The sequence below is a fragment of the Homarus americanus genome, unplaced genomic scaffold (assembly GCF_018991925.1).
Source record: "Homarus americanus isolate GMGI-L3 unplaced genomic scaffold, GMGI_Hamer_2.0 scaffold44060, whole genome shotgun sequence".
Classification (NCBI taxonomy): Eukaryota; Metazoa; Arthropoda; class Malacostraca; order Decapoda; family Nephropidae; genus Homarus; species Homarus americanus.
The window spans coordinates 4,420,657-4,440,444 of NW_024756871.1; the positions used below are offsets into that span (position 1 = coordinate 4,420,657).

Consider the following 19,788-nt stretch of genomic DNA (forward strand, 5'->3'; position numbering starts at 1 on the left):
CCTGTATATTGTCAGACACTCCTGTACACCACCAGACTCCCCTGTACACCGTCAGTGTAAATGTGTGTCTGGCGGTGTACAGTCAAGTCTAACGGTGTACAGGGAGTCTGGCGGTGTACAGGAGAGTCTGACGGTGTACAGTGTAATCTGATGTGGGCCCCCAGCAGCCCAGCCGGTGGTGGTGGCACCGCCAGGGGCACTGCCAGGGTCGGTTGTGCCCCTATGGGCCCTCCCAGGGACAGCAGCGCCTTCAGGGGCTCTCCCAAAGGCGGTGGCGTCCCCAACGGCCCCATCATGGGCAGTGGCGCCCCCAGGAGAACTGCCAGGGACAGCGGCGCCACCAGGAGCCCCCAAGGGACGGCAGTGCCCCCAGGGGCTCTCTCAGGGACAGTGACGCTCCCAGGGCGCCCTCCCAGGGGCCCTCCCAAAGAACAGCAGCTCCACTATGGGCCCCGCCAGGAGCGCTGGCGTCCCAGGGGCCTTCCCAGGGACATCGGCGATCCTAGGGGCACTCCTAGGGACGTCAGCATCCCCAGGGGCCCTGTCATGGGTGCTAGCGCCCCCAGGGAATCTCTCAGGGACAGCGGCGCTTCCAGGGCCCCTCTCAGGGGCGGTGGCACCACCAGGGGCCGTGACAGGGACAGCGGCGCTCCCAGGGGCCTTCCACAGACGATGGCGCCCCTATGGGACTTCCAGTGACGGTGACGCCCACAGGGGCCCTTCCAGGGACTGCGGTGTCCCTAGAGACCCTGCCAGGGGTGGCAGCGCCCCAGGGGCCCTGCCAAGGACCGTAGCGCCCCCAGGGGCTCTACCAGGGGCTCTCCCAGGGACAGCGGCGCACCCAGAAACCCTCCCAGGGACGGCGGCGCTCCCAGGAACCCTTCCAGGGACAACGGCACTCCCAGCAGTCCTTTCAGGGGCGGTGACGTCTGGTGGGGCCATGCCAGGGATAGCGGATCTCCCAGGGGCCCTTTCACAAACGGCGGTGCCACCAAAGGCCCTGCCAAAGGCGCTGGCGCCCCAGGGGTCCTACCAGGGGGGTGTAGCACCGCCAAGGACCCTGCCAAGGGCGGTGGCGCCCCAGGGACAGCGGAACTCCCCGGCGGCCCTTCCAAGTACAGAGGCGCCCCCTGGGGACCTGCCAGGGCGTGGCGAACCCAGTTGCTCTCCCAGGGGCCCTGCCAGAGACGGCGGCCACCCTGGGGCCCTGTCATGGGTGCTGGCACCCCCAGGGGCTCTCCCAAGTACAGCAGCGCTCCCAGGAGTGCTCCTAGGGACGGCAGTGCTCCTAGAGGCCCGCCCAAAGACGGCAGAAACCCCAGGGGCCTCCCAACGACAGCGGCAACTCCAGGGGAACTCCCAGGGGCGGTGGCGTCACCAGGGACCGTACTATAAGCGGTGTCGCCCCCAAGGGCCCTACCAGGGACAGCGGCGTCCCTGGGAGAGCCCCTGGGAGAATCGCTCTCCCCGGGAGAGCCCCTGAGAGCACCAGCGTTACTTGCAGGGCCTCTGGGGGCATCACCATCCCTGGGAGGGTCTCTGAGAGCGCCGCCGTCTCTGGGAAGGCCTCTGGGAACGCGGCTGCGCCTGAGAGAACCCCTGGGGGCACCGCTGTACCTGAGAGAGCCCGTGGGGACAACGACGTCCCTGGGAGTGCCCATGTGGATGCCAGCGCCTACGTCAGGGCTCTTGGGGGAGCTGTCGTCCCTGGAAAGGCGTCTGGGGACACAGCTGTTATTCGGAAGGCCTCGGGGCGTCACTGTCTCTGGGAGCTCCTGGAGTCGCTTCTGTCTTTGGGGAAGTCCCTAAGGGTGCAAGCGCCCTTGGCAGGGCCCTGGGAGAGCCACTGAGAGCGCCAGACTTGTAGGGCCCGTGGCTGCAGTAGTTTTTGCGCTATTTAGAACTCTGGGAGATGCAACGTTAAATAAATGCCACCGCCAGTCACATTTCAAGTATCATCGAATGAAGACAACGGAGAATAATATCAACAGGAAATCATAAGTTGGGGTGTTGTGCTGACTGACTGCTCTCTTCTCCTATTGGCTGTAAGTTGGTGGGTAAAGAGAATAGTCCTCCAATCATTGATAAGTAAGGGACTGATGTCCGATACGATACGATACGAAGTCTTTAGTTAAGAGGTGAAAGAAGATTATTAGGAGTTGAGGGAAAAGTGGTGAAACTGAAATACAGTAGGAGTAGAAAGAATCTGGGCTCAACCAGATCGCTTCATCTTTCTTATTGGTGTTTTGTCTTTGTTCTGCTCCCTTGGGTCGTCAGACCTTTGTATTAATATTGGTTTATTTATATAATGCTGCTTATTATTATTATTTGTTATTGTTGGAGTTAGTGAGCCCGCCCAGGTCCTTGTGTAACTGGGAGGGTAGTCACTTTTTTTTGAGGTGTTAGTTAAGTGTTAGTTGTGTTAGTCTAAAGGTACACTGTATGGAGAGGCCTGCCAGGTTCTTAGTGGAGCTGGTTGGTCACTCTCATCTTTATTCCTCTAGTAATGTTTTATGTAGAAATGTGTATGTTGAGGCAGGAGGTGGTTCAATTACTTCTTCCTGGCTGATATAGCTGGGAGGGTAATCACATTATTATTATTAATATTATTAATATTTTTTTATTTTTTTATTTATTTTTTATTTAATTTTTTTTTGAGTTAGTGAGCCCGCCCAGGTCCTTGTGTAGCTGGGAGGGTAGTCACATTTTTATTTATTTATTTTTTTTTTTTTACTAAGATGTTAGTTCAATGTTAAATGTTAAATGTTAAATGTTAAATATTAGTTATGTTAGTCTAAAGGTACGCTGTATGGAGAGGCCTGCCAGGTTCTTGTGGAGCTGGTAGGTCACTCTCATCTTTTATTCTCTCTATTAATGTTTTATATGTATATTGGGGCAGGAGATGGTTCAATTACTTTCTTCCTGGCTGATTTAAACCAACTGTGTTCTTGGAATTCTTCGTTGTCTATATTATTTATCCAGTTTTGATATGTTTCTGTGTTAAGTTCAGTCACTTTTTTCCAAATATTTACAGCTTTGTTGTGTATATCTACATTGATTGCTAAGTGGTTTGCTCTCTTGTGTAGTTGTTCATTATTGATGTGGTCTGTATATTTTATGTTGTATATAAATCTGAGGGCTATATTTTGTACTGTTTGTAACCTTTTAATGCACGTTTTACTAAGGGTGTTCAATGGGATGGGTGGGTAGTCCATAATTGATTTAACAAGGGCAATATAAATCTTTCTTTTGTTATTAATGCTAAGGTTCTTAAAGCGTTTTATTTTTGATAATCTTATTCTTGCCTGTCGTTCTTTATCTTTTAAGTATGTTATATATCCACTTTTTGTTAGTTTTAATCCAAGCATCCTACCTTCAGTGTCGTATGGGTATAGTTCCTGGTCGACTATTACTGGACTTGTTTTAATCTTGGCTATTGGTATTATCTTGAATTTGTTCTTATTTGTCCTGATTTTCCATTTTTTCTCAAAATCATTTATGTTTTTTATCGCTCTTACCGTGTAGAGTGCCATAAATTGAGTTGATTTTCCTGGGTATGATACTATTTGAGCAATATCATCAGCAAACATTACATATTCGCTAAAGGGGGTAGGTTGAGGTGTGTCTGAAGTATAAATTGTATACAGGGGCAGCCATGATCCCTGGGGCCTTTCCAGGGACGGGGGCGCCTCCAGGTACGTTCCTAGGGACCGTGGTGATCCCAGAGGCCCTGCCAGCGGCGGTGGCGCCTTCAGGGGCCCTTTTTCAGAGGCGGTGGCTCCTCCCAGGCCTCTTTATGGGGCGCGACTGCTCCCAGGGGCCCTGCCAAGGCCTGTGGCTCACAATAGGTCCTCCTAGGGGAGGCGGCGCCCCAAAAAAATGGATACTGGTGTCGTACATAGTGCATTCTTTCAGTAATCTCTTACTTAACTGTGATTGGTGGAATAAGAGGTAACGTCATCAAATTACAGCCAATAGGAAAACAGAGCAACCAGTCAGCACAACACCCCAACTTATGCTTTGCTGTTGGATATTTATTCTCCTTTTCATTGTTCAGGTTGCGATAATACTGAAAATGCTATGGGCAGTGTGTATTTTATTTAACATCATATCTCCCAGAGTTTAAAATAGTGAAACGAGAATAAATATCCAACAGCAAAGCATAAGTTGGGGTGTTGTGCTGACTGATTGCTCTGTTCTCCTATTGGCTGTAATTTTATGACGTCACATCTTACTCCACCAATCACGTTTAAGTAAGGGATTACTGGACGAATGCAAAATGTACGACAAAAATATGAAGCTCTTGGGGTAAAGCTGCATGTGGAAGGGCCCCTGGGGGCGCCGTCGCCCCTGGCAGAGATCCTGCCGCCCCTGGAAAGACACCCACTGCCACTAGGAGGGCGCCACTGCTCCCAGGGACCCTGCCAACGCCTGTGGCTCACAATAGGTCCTCCTAGGGGAGGCGGCGCCCCAAAAAAATGGATACTGGTGTCGTAAATATTGCATTCTTTCAGTAATCTCTTACTTAACTGTGATTGGTGGAATAAGAGGTAACGTCATCAAATTACAGCCAATAGGAAAACAGAGCAACCAGTCAGCACAACACCCCAACTTATGCTTTGCTGTTGGATATTTATTCTCCTTTTCATTGTTCAGGTTGCGATAATACTGAAAATGCAATGGGCAGTGTGTATTTTATTTAACAACATATCTCCCAGAGTTTAAAATAGTGAAACGAGAATAAATATCCAACAGCAAAGCATAAGTTGGGGTGTTGTGCTGACTGATTGCTCTGTTCTATTGGCTGTAATTTTATGACGTCACATCTTACTCCACCAATCACGTTTAAGTAAGGGATTACTGGACGAATGCAAAATGTACGACAAAAATATGAAGCTCTTGGGGTAAAGCTGCATGTGGAAGGCTCTCCCTGGGGGCGCCGGGGCTGCCTGGCAGAGATCCTGCCGCCCCGGAAAGACACCCACCGCCACCAGTGGCGGCGCCACTGCCCCGACCCCAAGCAACGCCCGTGGCTCACAATAGGTCCTCCTAGGGGAGGCGGCGCCCCAAAAAAATGGATACTGGTGTCGTAAATATTACATTCTTTCAGTAATCTCTTACTTAACTGTGATTGGTGGAATAAGAGGTAACGTCATCAAATTACAGCCAATAGGAAAACAGAGCAACCAGTCAGCACAACACCCCAACTTATGCTTTGCTGTTGGATATTTATTCTCCTTTTCATTGTTCAGGTTGCGATAATACTGAAAATGCTATGGGCAGAGTGTATTTTATTTAACATCATATCTCCCAGAGTTTAAAATAGTGAAACGAGAATAAATATCCAACAGCAAAGCATAAGTTGGGGTGTTGTGCTGACTGATTGCTCTGTTCTCCTATTGGCTGTAATTTTATGACATCACATCTTACTCCACCAATCACGTTTAAGTAAGGGATTACTGGACGAATGCAAAATGTACGACAAAAATATGAAGTTCTTGGGGTAAAGCTGCATGTGGAAGGGCCCCTGGGGGCGCCGTCGCCCCTGGCAGAGATCCTGCCGCCCCTGGAAAGACACCCACTGCCACTAGGAGGGCGCCACTGCTCCCAGGGACCCTGCCAACGCCTGTGGCTCACAATAGGTCCTCCTAGGGGAGGCGGCGCCCCAAAAAAATGGATACTGGTGTCGTAAATATTACATTCTTTCAGTAATCTCTTACTTAACTGTGATTGGTGGAATAAGAGGTAACGTCATCAAATTACAGCCAATAGGAAAACAGAGCAACCAGTCAGCACAACACCCCAACTTATGCTTTGCTGTTGGATATTTATTCTCCTTTTCATTGTTCAGGTTGCTTATACAATACTGAAAAATGCTATGGGCAGTGTATTTTATTTAACATCATTCCCAGAGTTTAAAAATAGTGAAACGAGAATAAATATCCAACAGCAAAGCATAAGTTGGGGTGTTGTGCTGACTGATTGCTCTGTTCTCCTATTGGCTGTAATTTTATGACGTCACATCTTACTCCACCAATCACGTTTAAGTAATGGATTACTGGACGAATGCAAAATGCACGACAAAAATATGAAGTTCTTGGGGTAAAGCTGCATGTGGAAGGGCCCCTGGGGGCGCCGTCGCCCCTGGCAGAGATCCTGCCGCCCCTGGAAAGACACCCACTGCCACTAGGAGGGCGCCACTGCTCCCAGGGACCCTGCCAACGCCTGTGGCTCACAATAGGTCCTCCTAGGGGAGGCGGCGCCCCAAAAATATGGATACTGGTGTCGTAAATATTGCATTCTTTCAGTAATCTCTTACTTAACTGTGAATGGTGGAATAAGAGGTAACGTCATCAAATTACAGCCAATAGGAAAACAGAGCAACCAGTCAGCACAACACCCCAACTTATGCTTTGCTGTTGGATATTTATTCTCCTTTTCATTGTTCAGGTTGCGATAATACTGAAAATGCTATGGGCAGTGTGTAGTTTTTTTAACATCATAACTCCCAGAGTTTAAAATAGTGAAAAGAGAATAAATATCCAACAGCAAAGCATAAGTTGGGGTGTTGTGCTGACTGATTGCTCTGTTCTCCTATGGGCTGTAATTTTATGACGTCACATCTTACTCCACCAATCACGTTTAAGTAAGGGATTACTGGACGAATGCAAAATGTACGACAAAAATATGAAGTTCTTGGGGTAAAGCTGCATGTGGAAGGGCCCCTGGGGGCGCCGTCGCCCCTGGCAGAGATCCTGCCGCCCCTGAAAAGACACCCACTGCCACTAGGAGGGCGCCACTGCTCCCAGGGACCCTGCCAACGCCTGTGGCTCACAATAGGTCCTCCTAGGGGAGGCGGCGCCCCAAAAAAAATGATATTACTGGTGTCGAAATACAGAGGCCTTCAGTAATCAGATTGGTGAAATAAGAGGTAACGTCATCAAATTACAGAAAAAAGGAAAACAGAGGAATCAGTCAGCACAACACCCCAACTTATGTTTTGCTGTTGGATATTTATTCTCCTTTTCATTGTTCAGGTTGCGATAATACTGAAAATGCTATGGGGCAGTGTGTATTTTTATTTAACATCATATCTCCCAGAGTTTAAATAGTGAAACGAGAATAAATATCCAACAGCAAAGCATAAGTTGGGGTGTTGTGCTGACTGATTGCTCTGTTCTCCTATTGGCTGTAATTTTATGACGTCACATCTTACCCCACCAATCACGTTTAAGTAAGGGATTACTGGACGAATGCAAAATGTACGACAAAAATATGAAGTTCTTGGGGTAAAGCTGCATGTGGAAGGGCCCCTGGGGGCGCCGTCGCCCCTGGCAGAGATCCTGCCGCCCCTGGAAAGACACCCACTGCCACTAGGAGGGCGCCACTGCTCCCAGGGACCCTGCCAACGCCTGTGGCTCACAATAGGTCCTCCTAGGGGAGGCGGCGCCCCAAAAAAATGGATACTGGTGTCGTAAATATTGGATTCTTTCAGTAATCTCTTACTTAACTGTGATTGGAGGAATAAGAGGTAACGTCATCAAATTACAGCCAATAGGAAAACAGAGCAACCAGTCAGCACAACACCCCAACTTATGCTTTGCTGTTGGATATTTATTCTCCTTTTCATTGTTCAGGTTGCGATAATACTGAAAATGCTATGGGCAGTGTGTATTTTATTTATCATCATATCTCCCAGAGTTTAAAATAGTGAAACGAGAATAAATATCCAACAGCAAAGCATAAGTTGGGGTGTTGTGCTGACTGATTGCTCTGTTCTCCTATTGGCTGTAATTTTATGACGTCACATCTTACTCCACCAATCACGTTTAAGTAAGGGATTACTGGACGAATGCAAAATGTACGACAAAAATATGAAGTTCTTGGGGTAAAGCTGCATGTGGAAGGGCCCCTGGGGGCGCCGTCGCCCCTGGCAGAGATCCTGCCGCCCCTGGAAAGACACCCACTGCCACTAGGAGGGCGCCACTGCTCCCAGGGACCCTGCCAACGCCTGTGGCTCACAATAGGTCCTCCTAGGGGAGGCGGCGCCCCAAAAAAATGGATACTGGTGTCGTAAATATTGCATTCTTTCAGTAATCTCTTACTTAACTGTGATTGGTGGAATAAGAGGTAACGTCATCAAATTACAGCCAATAGGAAAACAGAGCAACCAGTCAGCACAACACCCCAACTTATGCTTTGCTGTTGGATATTTATTCTCCTTTTCATTGTTCAGGTTGCGATAATACTGAAAATGCTATGGGCAGTGTGTATTTTATTTAACATCATATCTCCCAGAGTTTAAAATAGTGAAACGAGAATAAATATCCAACAGCAAAGCATAAGTTGGGGTGTTGTGCTGACTGATTGCTCTGTTCTCCTATTGGCTGTAATTTTATGACGTCACATCTTACTCCACCAATCACGTTTAAGTAAGGGATTACTGGACGAATGCAAAATGTACGACAAAAATATGAAGCTCTTGGGGTAAAGCTGCATGTGGAAGGGCCCCTGGGGGCGCCGTCGCCCCTGGCAGAGATCCTGCCGCCCCTGGAAAGACACCCACTGCCACTAGGAGGGCGCCACTGCTCCCAGGGACCCTGCCAACGCCTGTGGCTCACAATAGGTCCTCATTGTTCAGGTTGAGATAATACTGAAAATGCTATGGGCAGTGTGTATTTTATTTAACATCATATCTCCCAGAGTTTAAAATAGTGAAACGAGAATAAATATCCAACAGCAAAGCATAAGTTGGGGTGTTGTGCTGACTGATTGCTCTGTTCTCCTATTGGCTGTAATTTTATGACGTCACATCTTACTCCACCAATCACGTTTAAGTAAGGGATTACTGGACGAATGCAAAATGTACGACAAAAATATGAAGTTCTTGGGGTAAAGCTGCATGTGGAAGGGCCCCTGGGGGCGCCGTCGCCCCTGGCAGAGATCCTGCCGCCCCTGGAAAGACACCCACTGCCACTAGGAGGGCGCCACTGCTCCCAGGGACCCTGCCAACGCCTGTGGCTCACAATAGGTCCTCATTGTTCAGGTTGCGATAATACTGAAAATGCTATGGGCAGTGTGTATTTTATTTAACATCATATCTCCCAGAGTTTAAAATAGTGAAACGAGAATAAATATCCAACAGCAAAGCATAAGTTGGGGTGTTGTGCTGACTGATTGCTCTGTTCTCCTATTGGCTGTAATTTTATGACGTCACATCTTACTCCACCAATCACGTTTAAGTAAGGGATTACTGGACGAATGCAAAATGTACGACAAAAATATGAAGTTCTTGGGGTAAAGCTGCATGTGGAAGGGCCCCTGGGGGCGCCGTCGCCCCTGGCAGAGATCCTGCCGCCCCTGGAAAGACACCCACTGCCACTAGGAGGGCGCCACTGCTCCCAGGAACCCTGCCAACGCCTGTGGCTCACAATAGGTCCTCATTGTTCAGGTTGCGATAATACTGAAAATGCTATGGGCAGTGTGTATTTTATTTAACATCATATCTCCCAGAGTTTAAAATAGTGAAACGAGAATAAATATCCAACAGCAAAGCATAAGTTGGGGTGTTGTGCTGACTGATTGCTCTGTTCTCCTATTGGCTGTAATTTTATGACGTCACATCTTACTCCACCAATCACGTTTAAGTAAGGGATTACTGGACGAATGCAAAATGTACGACAAAAATATGAAGTTCTTGGGGTAAAGCTGCATGTGGAAGGGCCCCTGGGGGCGCCGTCGCCCCTGGCAGAGATCCTGCCGCCCCTGGAAAGACACCCACTGCCACTAGGAGGGCGCCACTGCTCCCAGGGACCCTGCCAACGCCTGTGGCTCACAATAGGTCCTCCTAGGGGAGGCGGCGCCCCAAAAAAATGGATACTGGTGTCGTAAATATTGCATTCTTTCAGTAATCTCTTACTTAACTGTGATTGGTGGAATAAGAGGTAACGTCATCAAATTACAGCCAATAGAAAAACAGAGCAACCAGTCAGCACAACACCCCAACTTATGCTTTGCTGTTGGATATTTATTCTCCTTTTCATTGTTCAGGTTGCGATAATACTGAAAATGCTATGGGCAGTGTGTATTTTATTTAACATCATATCTCCCAGAGTTTAAAATAGTGAAACGAGAATAAATATCCAACAGCAAAGCATAAGTTGGGGTGTTGTGCTGACTGATTGCTCTGTTCTCCTATTGGCTGTAATTTTATGACGTCACATCTTACTCCACCAATCACGTTTAAGTAAGGGATTACTGGACGAATGCAAAATGTACGACAAAAATATGAAGTTCTTGGGGTAAAGCTGCATGTGGAAGGGCCCCTGGGGGCGCCGTCGCCCCTGGCAGAGATCCTGCCGCCCCTGGAAAGACACCCACTGCCACTAGGAGGGCGCCACTGCTCCCAGGGACCCTGCCAACGCCTGTGGCTCACAATAGGTCCTCCTAGGGGAGGCGGCGCCCCAAAAAAATGGATACTGGTGTCGTAAATATTGCATTCTTTCAGTAATCTCTTACTTAACTGTGATTGGTGGAATAAGAGGTAACGTCATCAAATTACAGCCAAAGGGAAAACAGAGCAACCAGTCAGCACAACACCCCAACTTATGTTTTGCTGTTGGATATTTATTCTCCTTTTCATTGTTCAGGTTGCGATAATACTGAAAATGCTATGGGCAGTGTGTATTTTATTTAACATCATATCTCCCAGAGTTTAAAATAGTGAAACGAGAATATATATCCAACAGCAAAGCATAAGTTGGGGTGTTGTGCTGACTGATTGCTCTGTTCTCCTATTGGCTGTAATTTTATGATGTCACATCTTACTCCACCAATCACGTTTAAGTAAGGGATTACTGGACGAATGCAAAATGTACGACAAAAATATGAAGCTCTTGGGGTAAAGCTGCATGTGGAAGGGCCCCTGGGGGCGCCGTCGCCCCTGGTGATCCTGCCGCCCCCCTGGAAAGACACCCATCAGGGAGGGCGCTGACTGCTCCCAGGGACCCCTGCCAACTTCGTGGCTCACAATAGGTTCCTCCTAGGGAGTAAGGCGCCCAAAGTGGATACTGGTAAATAAATATTGTGATTTTTTCAGTAATTCTTATTAACTGTGATTGGTGGAATAGAGGTAATTGTCAAATTGTTAAACAGAGTAATTAGTCAGTATTAACATTCCCAACTTATGCTTTGCTGTTGATATTTATTCTCCTTTTCATTGTTCAGGTTGCGATAATACTGAAAATGCTATGGGCAGTGTGTATTTTATTTAACATCATATCTCCCAGAGTTTAAAATAGTGAAACGAGAATAACAAATATCCAACAGCAAAGCATGTTGGGGTGTTGTGCTGACTGATTGCTCTGTTCTCCTATTGGCTGTAATTTTAAGGACGTCAGCTGATCTTACTCCACCAATCAATGCTTAAGTAAGGGATTACTGGATCTAATGCAAAATGTACGACAAAAAATATGAAGCCTGGGGTAAAGCTGCATGTGGAAGGGCCCCTGGGGGCGCCGCCTGGCAGAGATCCTGCCGCCCTGGAAAGACACCCACCGCCACTCAGGAGGGCGCCACTGCCCCAGGGACCCCTGCCAACGCCTGTGGCTCACAATAATAGTCCTCATTGTTCAGGTTGGAGATAATACCGGAAAATGCTATGGGCAGTGTGTATTTTATTTAACATCATATCTCCCAGAGTTTAAAAAATAGTGAAACGAGAATAAATATCCAACAGCAAAGCATAAGTTGGGGTGTTGTGCTGACTGGATTGCTCTTGTTCTCCTATTGGCTGTAATTTTATGACGTCACATCTACTCACCCAATCATTGCTTTCGGCGCAAGGGATTACTGGACTAATGCAAAATGTACGACAAAAATATGAAGTTCTTGGGGTAAAGCTGCATGTGGAAGGGGCCCCAAAGCTGTCAGCCCTTGGCAGATCCTGCCGCCTGGAAAGACACACCCACTGCCACTGAAAAGTGCCACTGCTCCCCAGGGACCCTGCCAACGCCTGTGGCCTCACAATAGGTCCTCATTGTTCAGGTTGCGATTATACTGAAAAATGCTAAGGGCAGTGTGTATTTTATTTAACATCATATTCCCAGAGTTTAAAATAGTGAAACGAGAATAAATATCCAACAGCAAAGCATAAGTTGGGGTGTTGTGCTGACTGATTGCTCTGTTCTCCTATATTGGCTGTAATTTTATGACGTCACACATCTACTCCACCAATCACGCGTTTAAGTAAGGATTACTGGACGAATGCAAATGTAGCTAAAAATATGAAGTCTTGGGGGTAAAAGCTGCATGTGGAAGGGGCCCCCGGGGGCGCCGGGCCCCTGGCAGAGATCCTGCTGCCCCTGGAAAGACACCCACTGCCACTCAAGGGAGGGCCACTGCTCCCAGGACCCTGCCAACGCCTGTGGCTCAGCCATTAGTCCTCATTTTCAGGTTGAGATAATACTGAAAATGCTATGGGCAGTGTGTATTTTATTTAACATCATATCTCCCAGAGTTTAAAAATAGTGAAATCGAGAATAAATATCCAACAGCAAAGCATAAGTTGGGGTGTTGTGCTGACTGATTGCTCTGTTCCTATTGGCTGTACTTTTATGACGTCACATCTTACCCACCAATCACGCGTTTAAGTAAGGGCTTACTGGACGAATGCAAAATGTAACACAAAAATTATGAAGTTCTTGGGGTAAAGCTGCATGTGGGGCCCTGGGGGCGCTGCCGCCCCCTGGCAGAGATCCTGCCGCCCCTGAAAGACACCCACTGCTCACTAGGGAGGGCGCCACTGCCCCAGGACTCCCTGCCAACGCTTCGTAAGGTCGCCAATTGGTCCTCCTAGGAGGCTACCAAAAAATGGATACTGGTGTCGGAATATTACTTTTCAGTACTTAGTTAATTGTGATTGGTGGAATAAGAGGTAACGCTTATCAATTACAGCCATTAGAAAACAGAGCAACCAGTCAGCACAACACCCCAACTTGGCGTTTTGCTGTTGATATTTATTCTCCTTTTCATTGTTCAGGCTAAGTATAATACTGAAAAATGCTATGGGCAGTGTGTATTTTATTTAACATCATATTCCAGAGCTTCTAAAATAGTGAAACGAGAATAAATATCCAACAGCAAAGCACATGTTGGGGTGTTGTGCTGACTGATTGCTCTGTTCTCCTATTGGCTGTAATTTTATGACGTCACATCTTACCCACCACCACGTTTAAGTAAGGGATTACTGGACTAATGCAAAATGTGTACCACAAAAAATATGAAGTTCTTGGGGTAAAGCTGCATGTGGAAGGGCCCCTGGGGCGCCGCTGCCCCTGGCAGAGATCCTGCCGCCTGGAAAAGACACACCCACTGCCACTAGAGGGCGCCACTGTTCCCAGGAACCTGCCAACGCCAGGTTCACACAGGTCCTCATTGTTCAGGTTGAGATAATACTGAAAAAATGCTATGGGCAGTGTGTGTTTAACATCATATCTCCCAGAGTTTAAAAATAGTGAAACGAGAATAAATATCCAACAGCAAAGCATAAGTTGGGGTGTTGTGCTGACTGATTGCTCTGTTCTATTGGCTGTAATTTTATGACGTCACATCTTACTCCACCAATCACAAGCTTAAGTAAGGGATTACTGACGAATGCAAATGTAATGACAAAAATATGAAGTTCTTGGGGTAAAGCTGCATGTGGAAGGCCCCTGGGGGCGCCGCTGCCCCTGGCAGAGATCCTGCCGCCCCTGGAAAGACACCCACTGCCATAGGAGGGCCACTGCCCCAGGACCCTGCCAACGCCTGTGGCTCACAATAGGTCTTGATCATAATATGACTATCAGATTGTGAATAAGAGGTAACGTTATCAATTACAGTTATTGAAAATAGGCTGAAGTCAGCATTAACACTTCACCTTTTGCTGTTGATATTTATTCTCCTTTTCATTGTTCAGGTTGCTTATAATACTGAAAAATGCTAAGTGGGCAGTGTGTATTTTATTTAACATATCTCCTGAGCTTAAAAATAGTGAAACGAGAATAAATATCCAACAGCAAAGCATAAGTTGGGGTGTTGTGCTGACTGATTGCTCTGTTCTCCTATTGGCTGTAATTTTATGATCACATCTTACTCCACCAATCACGCTTAAGTAAGGCGGATTACTGACCTAATGCAAAATGTACCACAAAAATATGAAGTTCTTGGGTAAAGCTGCATGTGGAAGGGCCCCCTGGGGGCTGGGTTGCCCCTAAGCAGAGATCCTGCCGCCTCTGAAAAGACACCCACTGCCATTATTAGAGCGCCACACGTTCAGGGACCCTGCCAACGCCTGTGGCTCACAATAGGTCCTCCTAGGAGGCGCCCAAAAAATGGATAATACTGGTGTCGTAAATATAGATTCTTTTCAGTAATCTTGATTATCTGTGAATGGTGGAATAAGAGGTAACGTCATTCAGCAGTTAATAGAGTAGAATAGTTGGCACACTTTAACTTATGCTTTGCTGTTGATATTTATTCTCCTTTTCATTGTTCAGGTTGCATAATACTGAAAATGCTATGGGCAGTATGTATTTTATTTAACATCATCATATCTCCCAGAGTTTAAAAATAGTGAACGAGAATAAATATCCAACAGCAAAGCATAAGTTGGGGTGTTGTGCTGACTGATTGCTCTGTTCTCCTATTGGCTGTAATTTTATGATCGCCACATCTTACTCCACCAATCAATGCTTAAGTAAGTGGATTACTGGACTAATGAAAAATGTAATACAAAAAATATGAAGTCTTGGGGTAAAAGCTGCATGTGGGAGGCCCCTGGGGCCAGCTGCCCCGGCAGAGATCCCAAGCCGCCCCTGAAAGACACCCACTGCCACTCAGGAGGGCGCCACTGCCCTCCAGACCCCGCCAACGCCTGTGGCTCACAAATAGGTCCTCCTAGGGAGGCGCCCCAAAAATGGATAATTGGTAAGTCGAAATATTGCATTCTTTCAGTAATCTTCTGATAATTGTGATTGAATAAGAGGGACGTCAATTAATAGGGATAGTTAACATAGTGCTTTTGCTGTTGGATATTTATTCTCCTTTTCATTGTTCAGGTTGCGATAATACTGAAAATGCTATGGGCAGTGTGTATTTTATTTATCATCATATCTCCCAGAGTTTAAAATAGTGAAACGAGAATAAATATCCAACAGCAAAGCATAAGTTGGGGTGTTGTGCTGACTGATTGCTCTGTTCTCCTATTGGCTGGAATTTTATGATGTCACATCTTACCCCACCAATCACGTTTAAGTAAGGGATTACTGGACGAATGCAAAATGTACGACAAAAATATGAAGCTCTTGGGGTAAAGCTGCATGTGGAAGGGCCCCTGGGGGCGCCGTCGCCCCTGGCAGAGATCCTGCCGCCCCTGGAAAGACACCCACTGCCACTAGGAGGGCGCCACTGCTCCCAGGGACCCTGCCAACGCCTGTGGCTCACAATAGGTCCTCCTAGGGGAGGCGGCGCCCCAAAAAAATGGATACTGGTGTCGTAAATATTGCATTCTTTCAGTAATCTCTTACTTAACTGTGATTGGTGGAATAAGAGGTAACGTCATCAAATTACAGCCAATAGGAAAACAGAGCAACCAGTCAGCACAACACCCCAACTTATGCTTTGCTGTTGGATATTTATTCTCCTTTTCATTGTTCAGGTTGCGATAATACTGAAAATGCTATGGGCAGTGTGTATTTTATTTAACATCATATCTCCCAGAGTTTAAAATAGTGAAACGAGAATAAATATCCAACAGCAAAGCATAAGTTGGAGTGTTGTGCTGACTGATTGCTCTGTTCTCCTATTGGCTGTAATTTTATGACGTCACATCTTACTCCACCAATCACGTTTAAGTAAGGGATTACTGAACGAATGCAAAATGTACGACAAAAATATGAAGTTCTTGAGGTAAAGCTGCATGTGGAAGGCCCCTGGGGGCGCCGTCGCCCCTGGCAGAGACCCTGCCGCCCCTGGAAAGACACCCACTGCCACTAGGAGGGCGCCACTGCTCCCAGGGACCCTGCCAAGGCCTGTGGCTCACAATAGGTCCTCCTAGGGGAGGCGGCGCCCCCAAAAAATGGATAATGGTGTCGTACATAGTGCATTCTTTCAGTAATCTCTTACTTAACTGTGATTAGTGGAATAAGAGGTAACGTCATCAAATTGAATCCAATAGGAAAACAGAGCAACCAGTCAGCACAACACCCCAACTTATGCTTTGCTGTTGGATATTTATTCTCCATTTCATTGTTCAAGTTGCGATAATACTGAAAATGCTATGGGCAGTGTGTATTTTATTTAACATCATATCTCCCAGAGTTTAAAATAGTGAAACGAGAATAAATATCCAACAGCAAAGCATAAGTTGGGGTGTTGTGCTGACTGATTGCTCTGTTCTATTGGCTGTAATTTTATGACGTCACATCTTACTCCACCAATCACGTTTAAGTAAGGGATTACTGGACGAATGCAAAATGTACGACAAAAATATGAAGCTCTTGGGGTAAAGCTGCATGTGGAAGGGCCCCTGGGAGCGCCGTCGCCCCTGGCAGAGATCCTGCCGCCCCTGGAAAGACACCCACTGCCACTAGGAGGGCGCCACTGCTCCCAGGGACCCTGCCAACGCCTGTGGCTCACAATAGGTCCTCCTAGGGGAGGCAGCGCCCCAAAAAAATGGATACTGGTGTCGTAAATATTGCATTCTTTCCTGGGGGCGCCGTTAACCCTGAGAGAGCCCCTAGGAGCTCCGATGTCCCTGAAAGAGCGTCCGTGGGCGCCAGCACCCCAAGCAGGGCGCCTAGGGGCGCCACCGTCCCTGGAAGCGCCTATAAGGGCACTGCTGACAATGGAATGATCCCTTGAGAGCGCAGTTGTCCCTGGGAAAGCCCCTGGGGGTCCAGCACCCCTAACAGGGACTCGGGGGCTCTGCCGTCCCTGTGAGGGCCCCTGGATGCGCCGCTATCCGTGTGAGAACCCCTGGGCACATCAGCGCCCCTGGCAGGGCTCGTGGTGTGCCGCCGTCCCAGGAATGGCCCCTGGGGGCGCTGCTGTCCCTGAGAGAGCCCCTGGGAGCACCGATGTCCCTGGGAGAGCACCTGGGGGCGCTTGCACCACGGACGGGCCCGTGGAAGCGCCGCTGTCCGTGGAAGACCCTCTGGAGGAGCCAGTCTCCCTGGCATGGCCCCTGAAAGTACAGCAGTACCTGGGAGGGCCGTGGGGGAGCTACGGTCATTGGGGGAGCCCCTGGCTGCGCCTCCGTCCCTGGAAGAGCTCCTGGCGCCACCGCCTCCCCTTGGAGAGCCCCTGGGAGCGCCAGATTTGTAGGGCCCATGGGGGCAGTAATTTTTGCGCTATTTAGAACTCTGGGATGCAACGTTAAATAAATACACTGCCCATCACATTTCCAGTGTCACCGAATTCTGAAGAAGGTAACAGAGAATAATATCAACAGGAAAACATAAGTTGGGGTGTTGTGCTGACTGTCTCCTCTCTTCTCCTATTGGCTGTAAGTTGGTGGGTTAAAAGAATCGTCCACCAATCATAGATAAGTAAGGGACGTCTGTCCGTGAGAGACCCCCTGGGCACACCAGTGCCTCTGGCAGGAATCCTGGGGGTGCCGCCGTCTCTGGGAGGGCCCCTGGAGGTGTTGCTGTCCCTGAGAGAGCCCCTCTGAGCACTGATGTCCCTTGGAGAGCCCCTGGGAGCGCCAGATTTGTAGGGCCCAAGGGGGCAGTAATTTTTGCACTATTTATTACTCTGGGAGATGCAACGTTAAATAAATACACCGCCCATCACATTTCCATAAGTATCATCGCATTCTGAAGAAGGTAACGGCGAATAATATCAACAGGAAAACATAAGGTGGGGTGTTGTGCTGACTGACTGCTCTCTTCTCCTATTGGCTGTAAGTTGGTGTGTTAAGAGAATAGTCTTCCAATCATAAATAAGTAAGGGACTGCTGTCCGTGAGAGACCCCCTGGGTACACCAGCGCCCCTGTCATGGATCCTAGGGGTGCTGCCGTCCCTGGGAGGGCTCCTGGGGGCGCCGTTAACCCTGAGAGAGCCCCTAGGAGCTCCGATGTCCCTGGAAGAGCGTCTGTGGGCGCCAGCACCCCTAGCAGTGTGGCTAGGGGCGCCACCGTCCCTGGAAGCCCCTATAAGGGCACTGCTGACCATGGGAGGGCCCCTTGAGAGCGCAGTTGTCCCTGGGAAAGCCCTTGGGGGATCCAGCACCCCTAACAGGGCCTCGGGGGCTCTGCCGTCCCCGTGAGGGCCCCTGGATGCGCCGCTATCCGTGTGAGACCCCCTGGGCACATCAGCGCCCATGGCAGGGCTCCTGGTGTGCCGCCATCCCAGGAAGGGCACCTGGAGGCGCTGCTCTCCATGGGAGAACCCATGGGAGTGCCGCAGATCCTGGGAGGCCCTCTGGGAGTGCTACCATCCCTGGGAGGGCCCCTCAGCGCGCAGTTGTCCCTGGGAAAACCCTAGGGGGATCTTGCATTCCTGAGAGGGCCCTTGGGTCGCCGCCATCTCTGAGTGCTCCTAGGGCCGCCGACGTCCCTGGGAGGGCACCTGGGATCGCGGCTGTCACTGGGCGAGCCCCTGGGGACACCTGTGCCCTGAGGACTGCCCCTAGGAACGCCAGGCCTGTAGGGCCTGTGGGTGCAGTAGTTTTTGCCTATTTATTACTCTGTCCCTGAGAGAGCCCCTGGGAGGTCCCGTGTGCTCCGCTGTCCCTGGCATGGCCCCTGGGGGCGCCAACGCCCAAAGCAGTGTCCCTGGGAGCGCCACCGTCCCTACTCATGGCCCCTGGGGGCACCGCTGTCCCTGGAAAGGCTTATGGGAGCCCCGCTGTCCTTGAAAGAGCCCCTGGGCCACTAGCGCCCCTCGCAAGACCCCCTGGAGACTCCGCCGTCACTGGGAGGGCCCATGTATGCGCTGCTATTCCTGGCATGTCCCCAAGGGGCGCCAGCGCCCAAGGCAGGGCCACTGGGAGAGCCACCGCCCCTGGGAGGACGCCAGGGGCAACACCGCTCCTGGCAGGGCTCCTGTGGCCGCCAGCGCCCCTGGCACGGCCCTTGGAGACACCAGTGCCCTTGGCGGCGCCCCCAAGGGCCCTCCCCGGGGCTGTGGCGCCAACCTGGGTCCCTCTCAGGTGCGGCGGCTCCCCCAAATGCCCTCCGAAGTGCGGTGGCGATCCCAGGGGCCCGGCCAGGGGCAGCGGTGCTCCCAGGTGCCCTCCCAGGGGTGGCGACGCCACCAAAGGCCCTCCTATGAGTGGTAGCGGTGTGCAGGCCTATTGCCCATCATTTTGCTGCCTCTTAAAGAAAATTGGTAGAAAACAAAGAAAACTGTTTCAGGGTTTTAGAAAATTTTATTTCTGAAGTTCATACAATATTATAATACAGCCATTCATAGTATAAGTCAGAAAATCCTGTCAGTGCTCGTTAGTAATCCCTGTCAGTATAGGTCAGTTAACACTCAGTTTAAGGCAGTAAATTCGCCCAGTATAAGCTTCAGTATTCTTAACAATATTATGTCTATTGATTTATCGCATTTGATAACGGAACTCTTTAAATATTAACAATACAGAGTTTTATTTCAACCTTAATGTAACAATTACGGATCCTGGCTTAATACTCCTGAAGATTAATAACAAATACATTCATAGGTAGTAGGCAGCTATCAAACAGGGAGGTATTACCGCCTGGGAAGATATTGGCAGCATAATGTTTTGTCTAATGGTAG

General features: G+C 48.9%; 3 protein-coding genes across 3 annotated transcripts; 2 read left to right on the forward strand and 1 right to left on the reverse strand.

Moving 5' to 3' along the window:
- Positions 1 to 740: 740 nt before the first annotated feature.
- Positions 741 to 13,435, reverse strand: LOC121856970 (collagen alpha-2(I) chain-like). Its single transcript, XM_042352759.1, has 2 exons — positions 13,373 to 13,435; positions 741 to 1,805 (listed from the first exon to the last, which is right to left on the reverse strand). Exons 1-2 carry the CDS (start codon positions 13,433 to 13,435, stop codon positions 741 to 743), a joined length of 1,128 nt encoding a protein of 375 aa, XP_042208693.1.
- A 1,369-nt stretch (positions 13,436 to 14,804) lies between these two features.
- LOC121856971 (tetra-peptide repeat homeobox protein 1-like) lies at positions 14,805 to 18,310 on the forward strand. Its single transcript, XM_042352761.1, has 3 exons — positions 14,805 to 14,967; positions 16,911 to 17,360; positions 18,030 to 18,310. The coding sequence occupies exons 1-3, from the start codon at positions 14,805 to 14,807 to the stop codon at positions 18,308 to 18,310; spliced, it is 894 nt and encodes a 297-aa protein (XP_042208695.1).
- Positions 18,311 to 18,320: 10 nt separating this feature from the next.
- LOC121856972 (basic salivary proline-rich protein 1-like) lies at positions 18,321 to 19,424 on the forward strand. Its single transcript, XM_042352762.1, has 2 exons — positions 18,321 to 18,698; positions 18,744 to 19,424. The coding sequence occupies exons 1-2, from the start codon at positions 18,321 to 18,323 to the stop codon at positions 19,422 to 19,424; spliced, it is 1,059 nt and encodes a 352-aa protein (XP_042208696.1).
- Positions 19,425 to 19,788: the final 364 nt, after the last annotated feature.

Coding starts and splice junctions, on each gene's coding strand:
- LOC121856972 (XM_042352762.1), top strand. CDS start 18,321: ATGCGCCGCTATCCGTGTGAGACCCCCTGGGCACATCAGCGCCCATGG. Junction 18,699..18,743: donor ACGCCAGGCCTGTAGGGCCT/GTGGGTGCAGTA, acceptor TGTCCCTGAGAG/AGCCCCTGGGAGGTCCCGTG.
- LOC121856970 (XM_042352759.1), bottom strand. CDS start 13,435: ATGAGGACCTGTGTGAACCTGGCGTTGGCAGGTTCCTGGGAACAGTGG. Junction 1,806..13,372: donor AGTGGCGCCCTCTAGTGGCA/GTGGGTGTGTCT, acceptor TTGCACCCTTAG/GGACTTCCCCAAAGACAGAA.
- LOC121856971 (XM_042352761.1), top strand. CDS start 14,805: ATGTGGGAGGCCCCTGGGGCCAGCTGCCCCGGCAGAGATCCCAAGCCG. Junction 14,968..16,910: donor GCCCCAAAAATGGATAATTG/GTAAGTCGAAAT, acceptor TTGAGAGCGCAG/TTGTCCCTGGGAAAGCCCCT. Junction 17,361..18,029: donor CCCCTGGGAGCGCCAGATTT/GTAGGGCCCATG, acceptor TGGGTACACCAG/CGCCCCTGTCATGGATCCTA.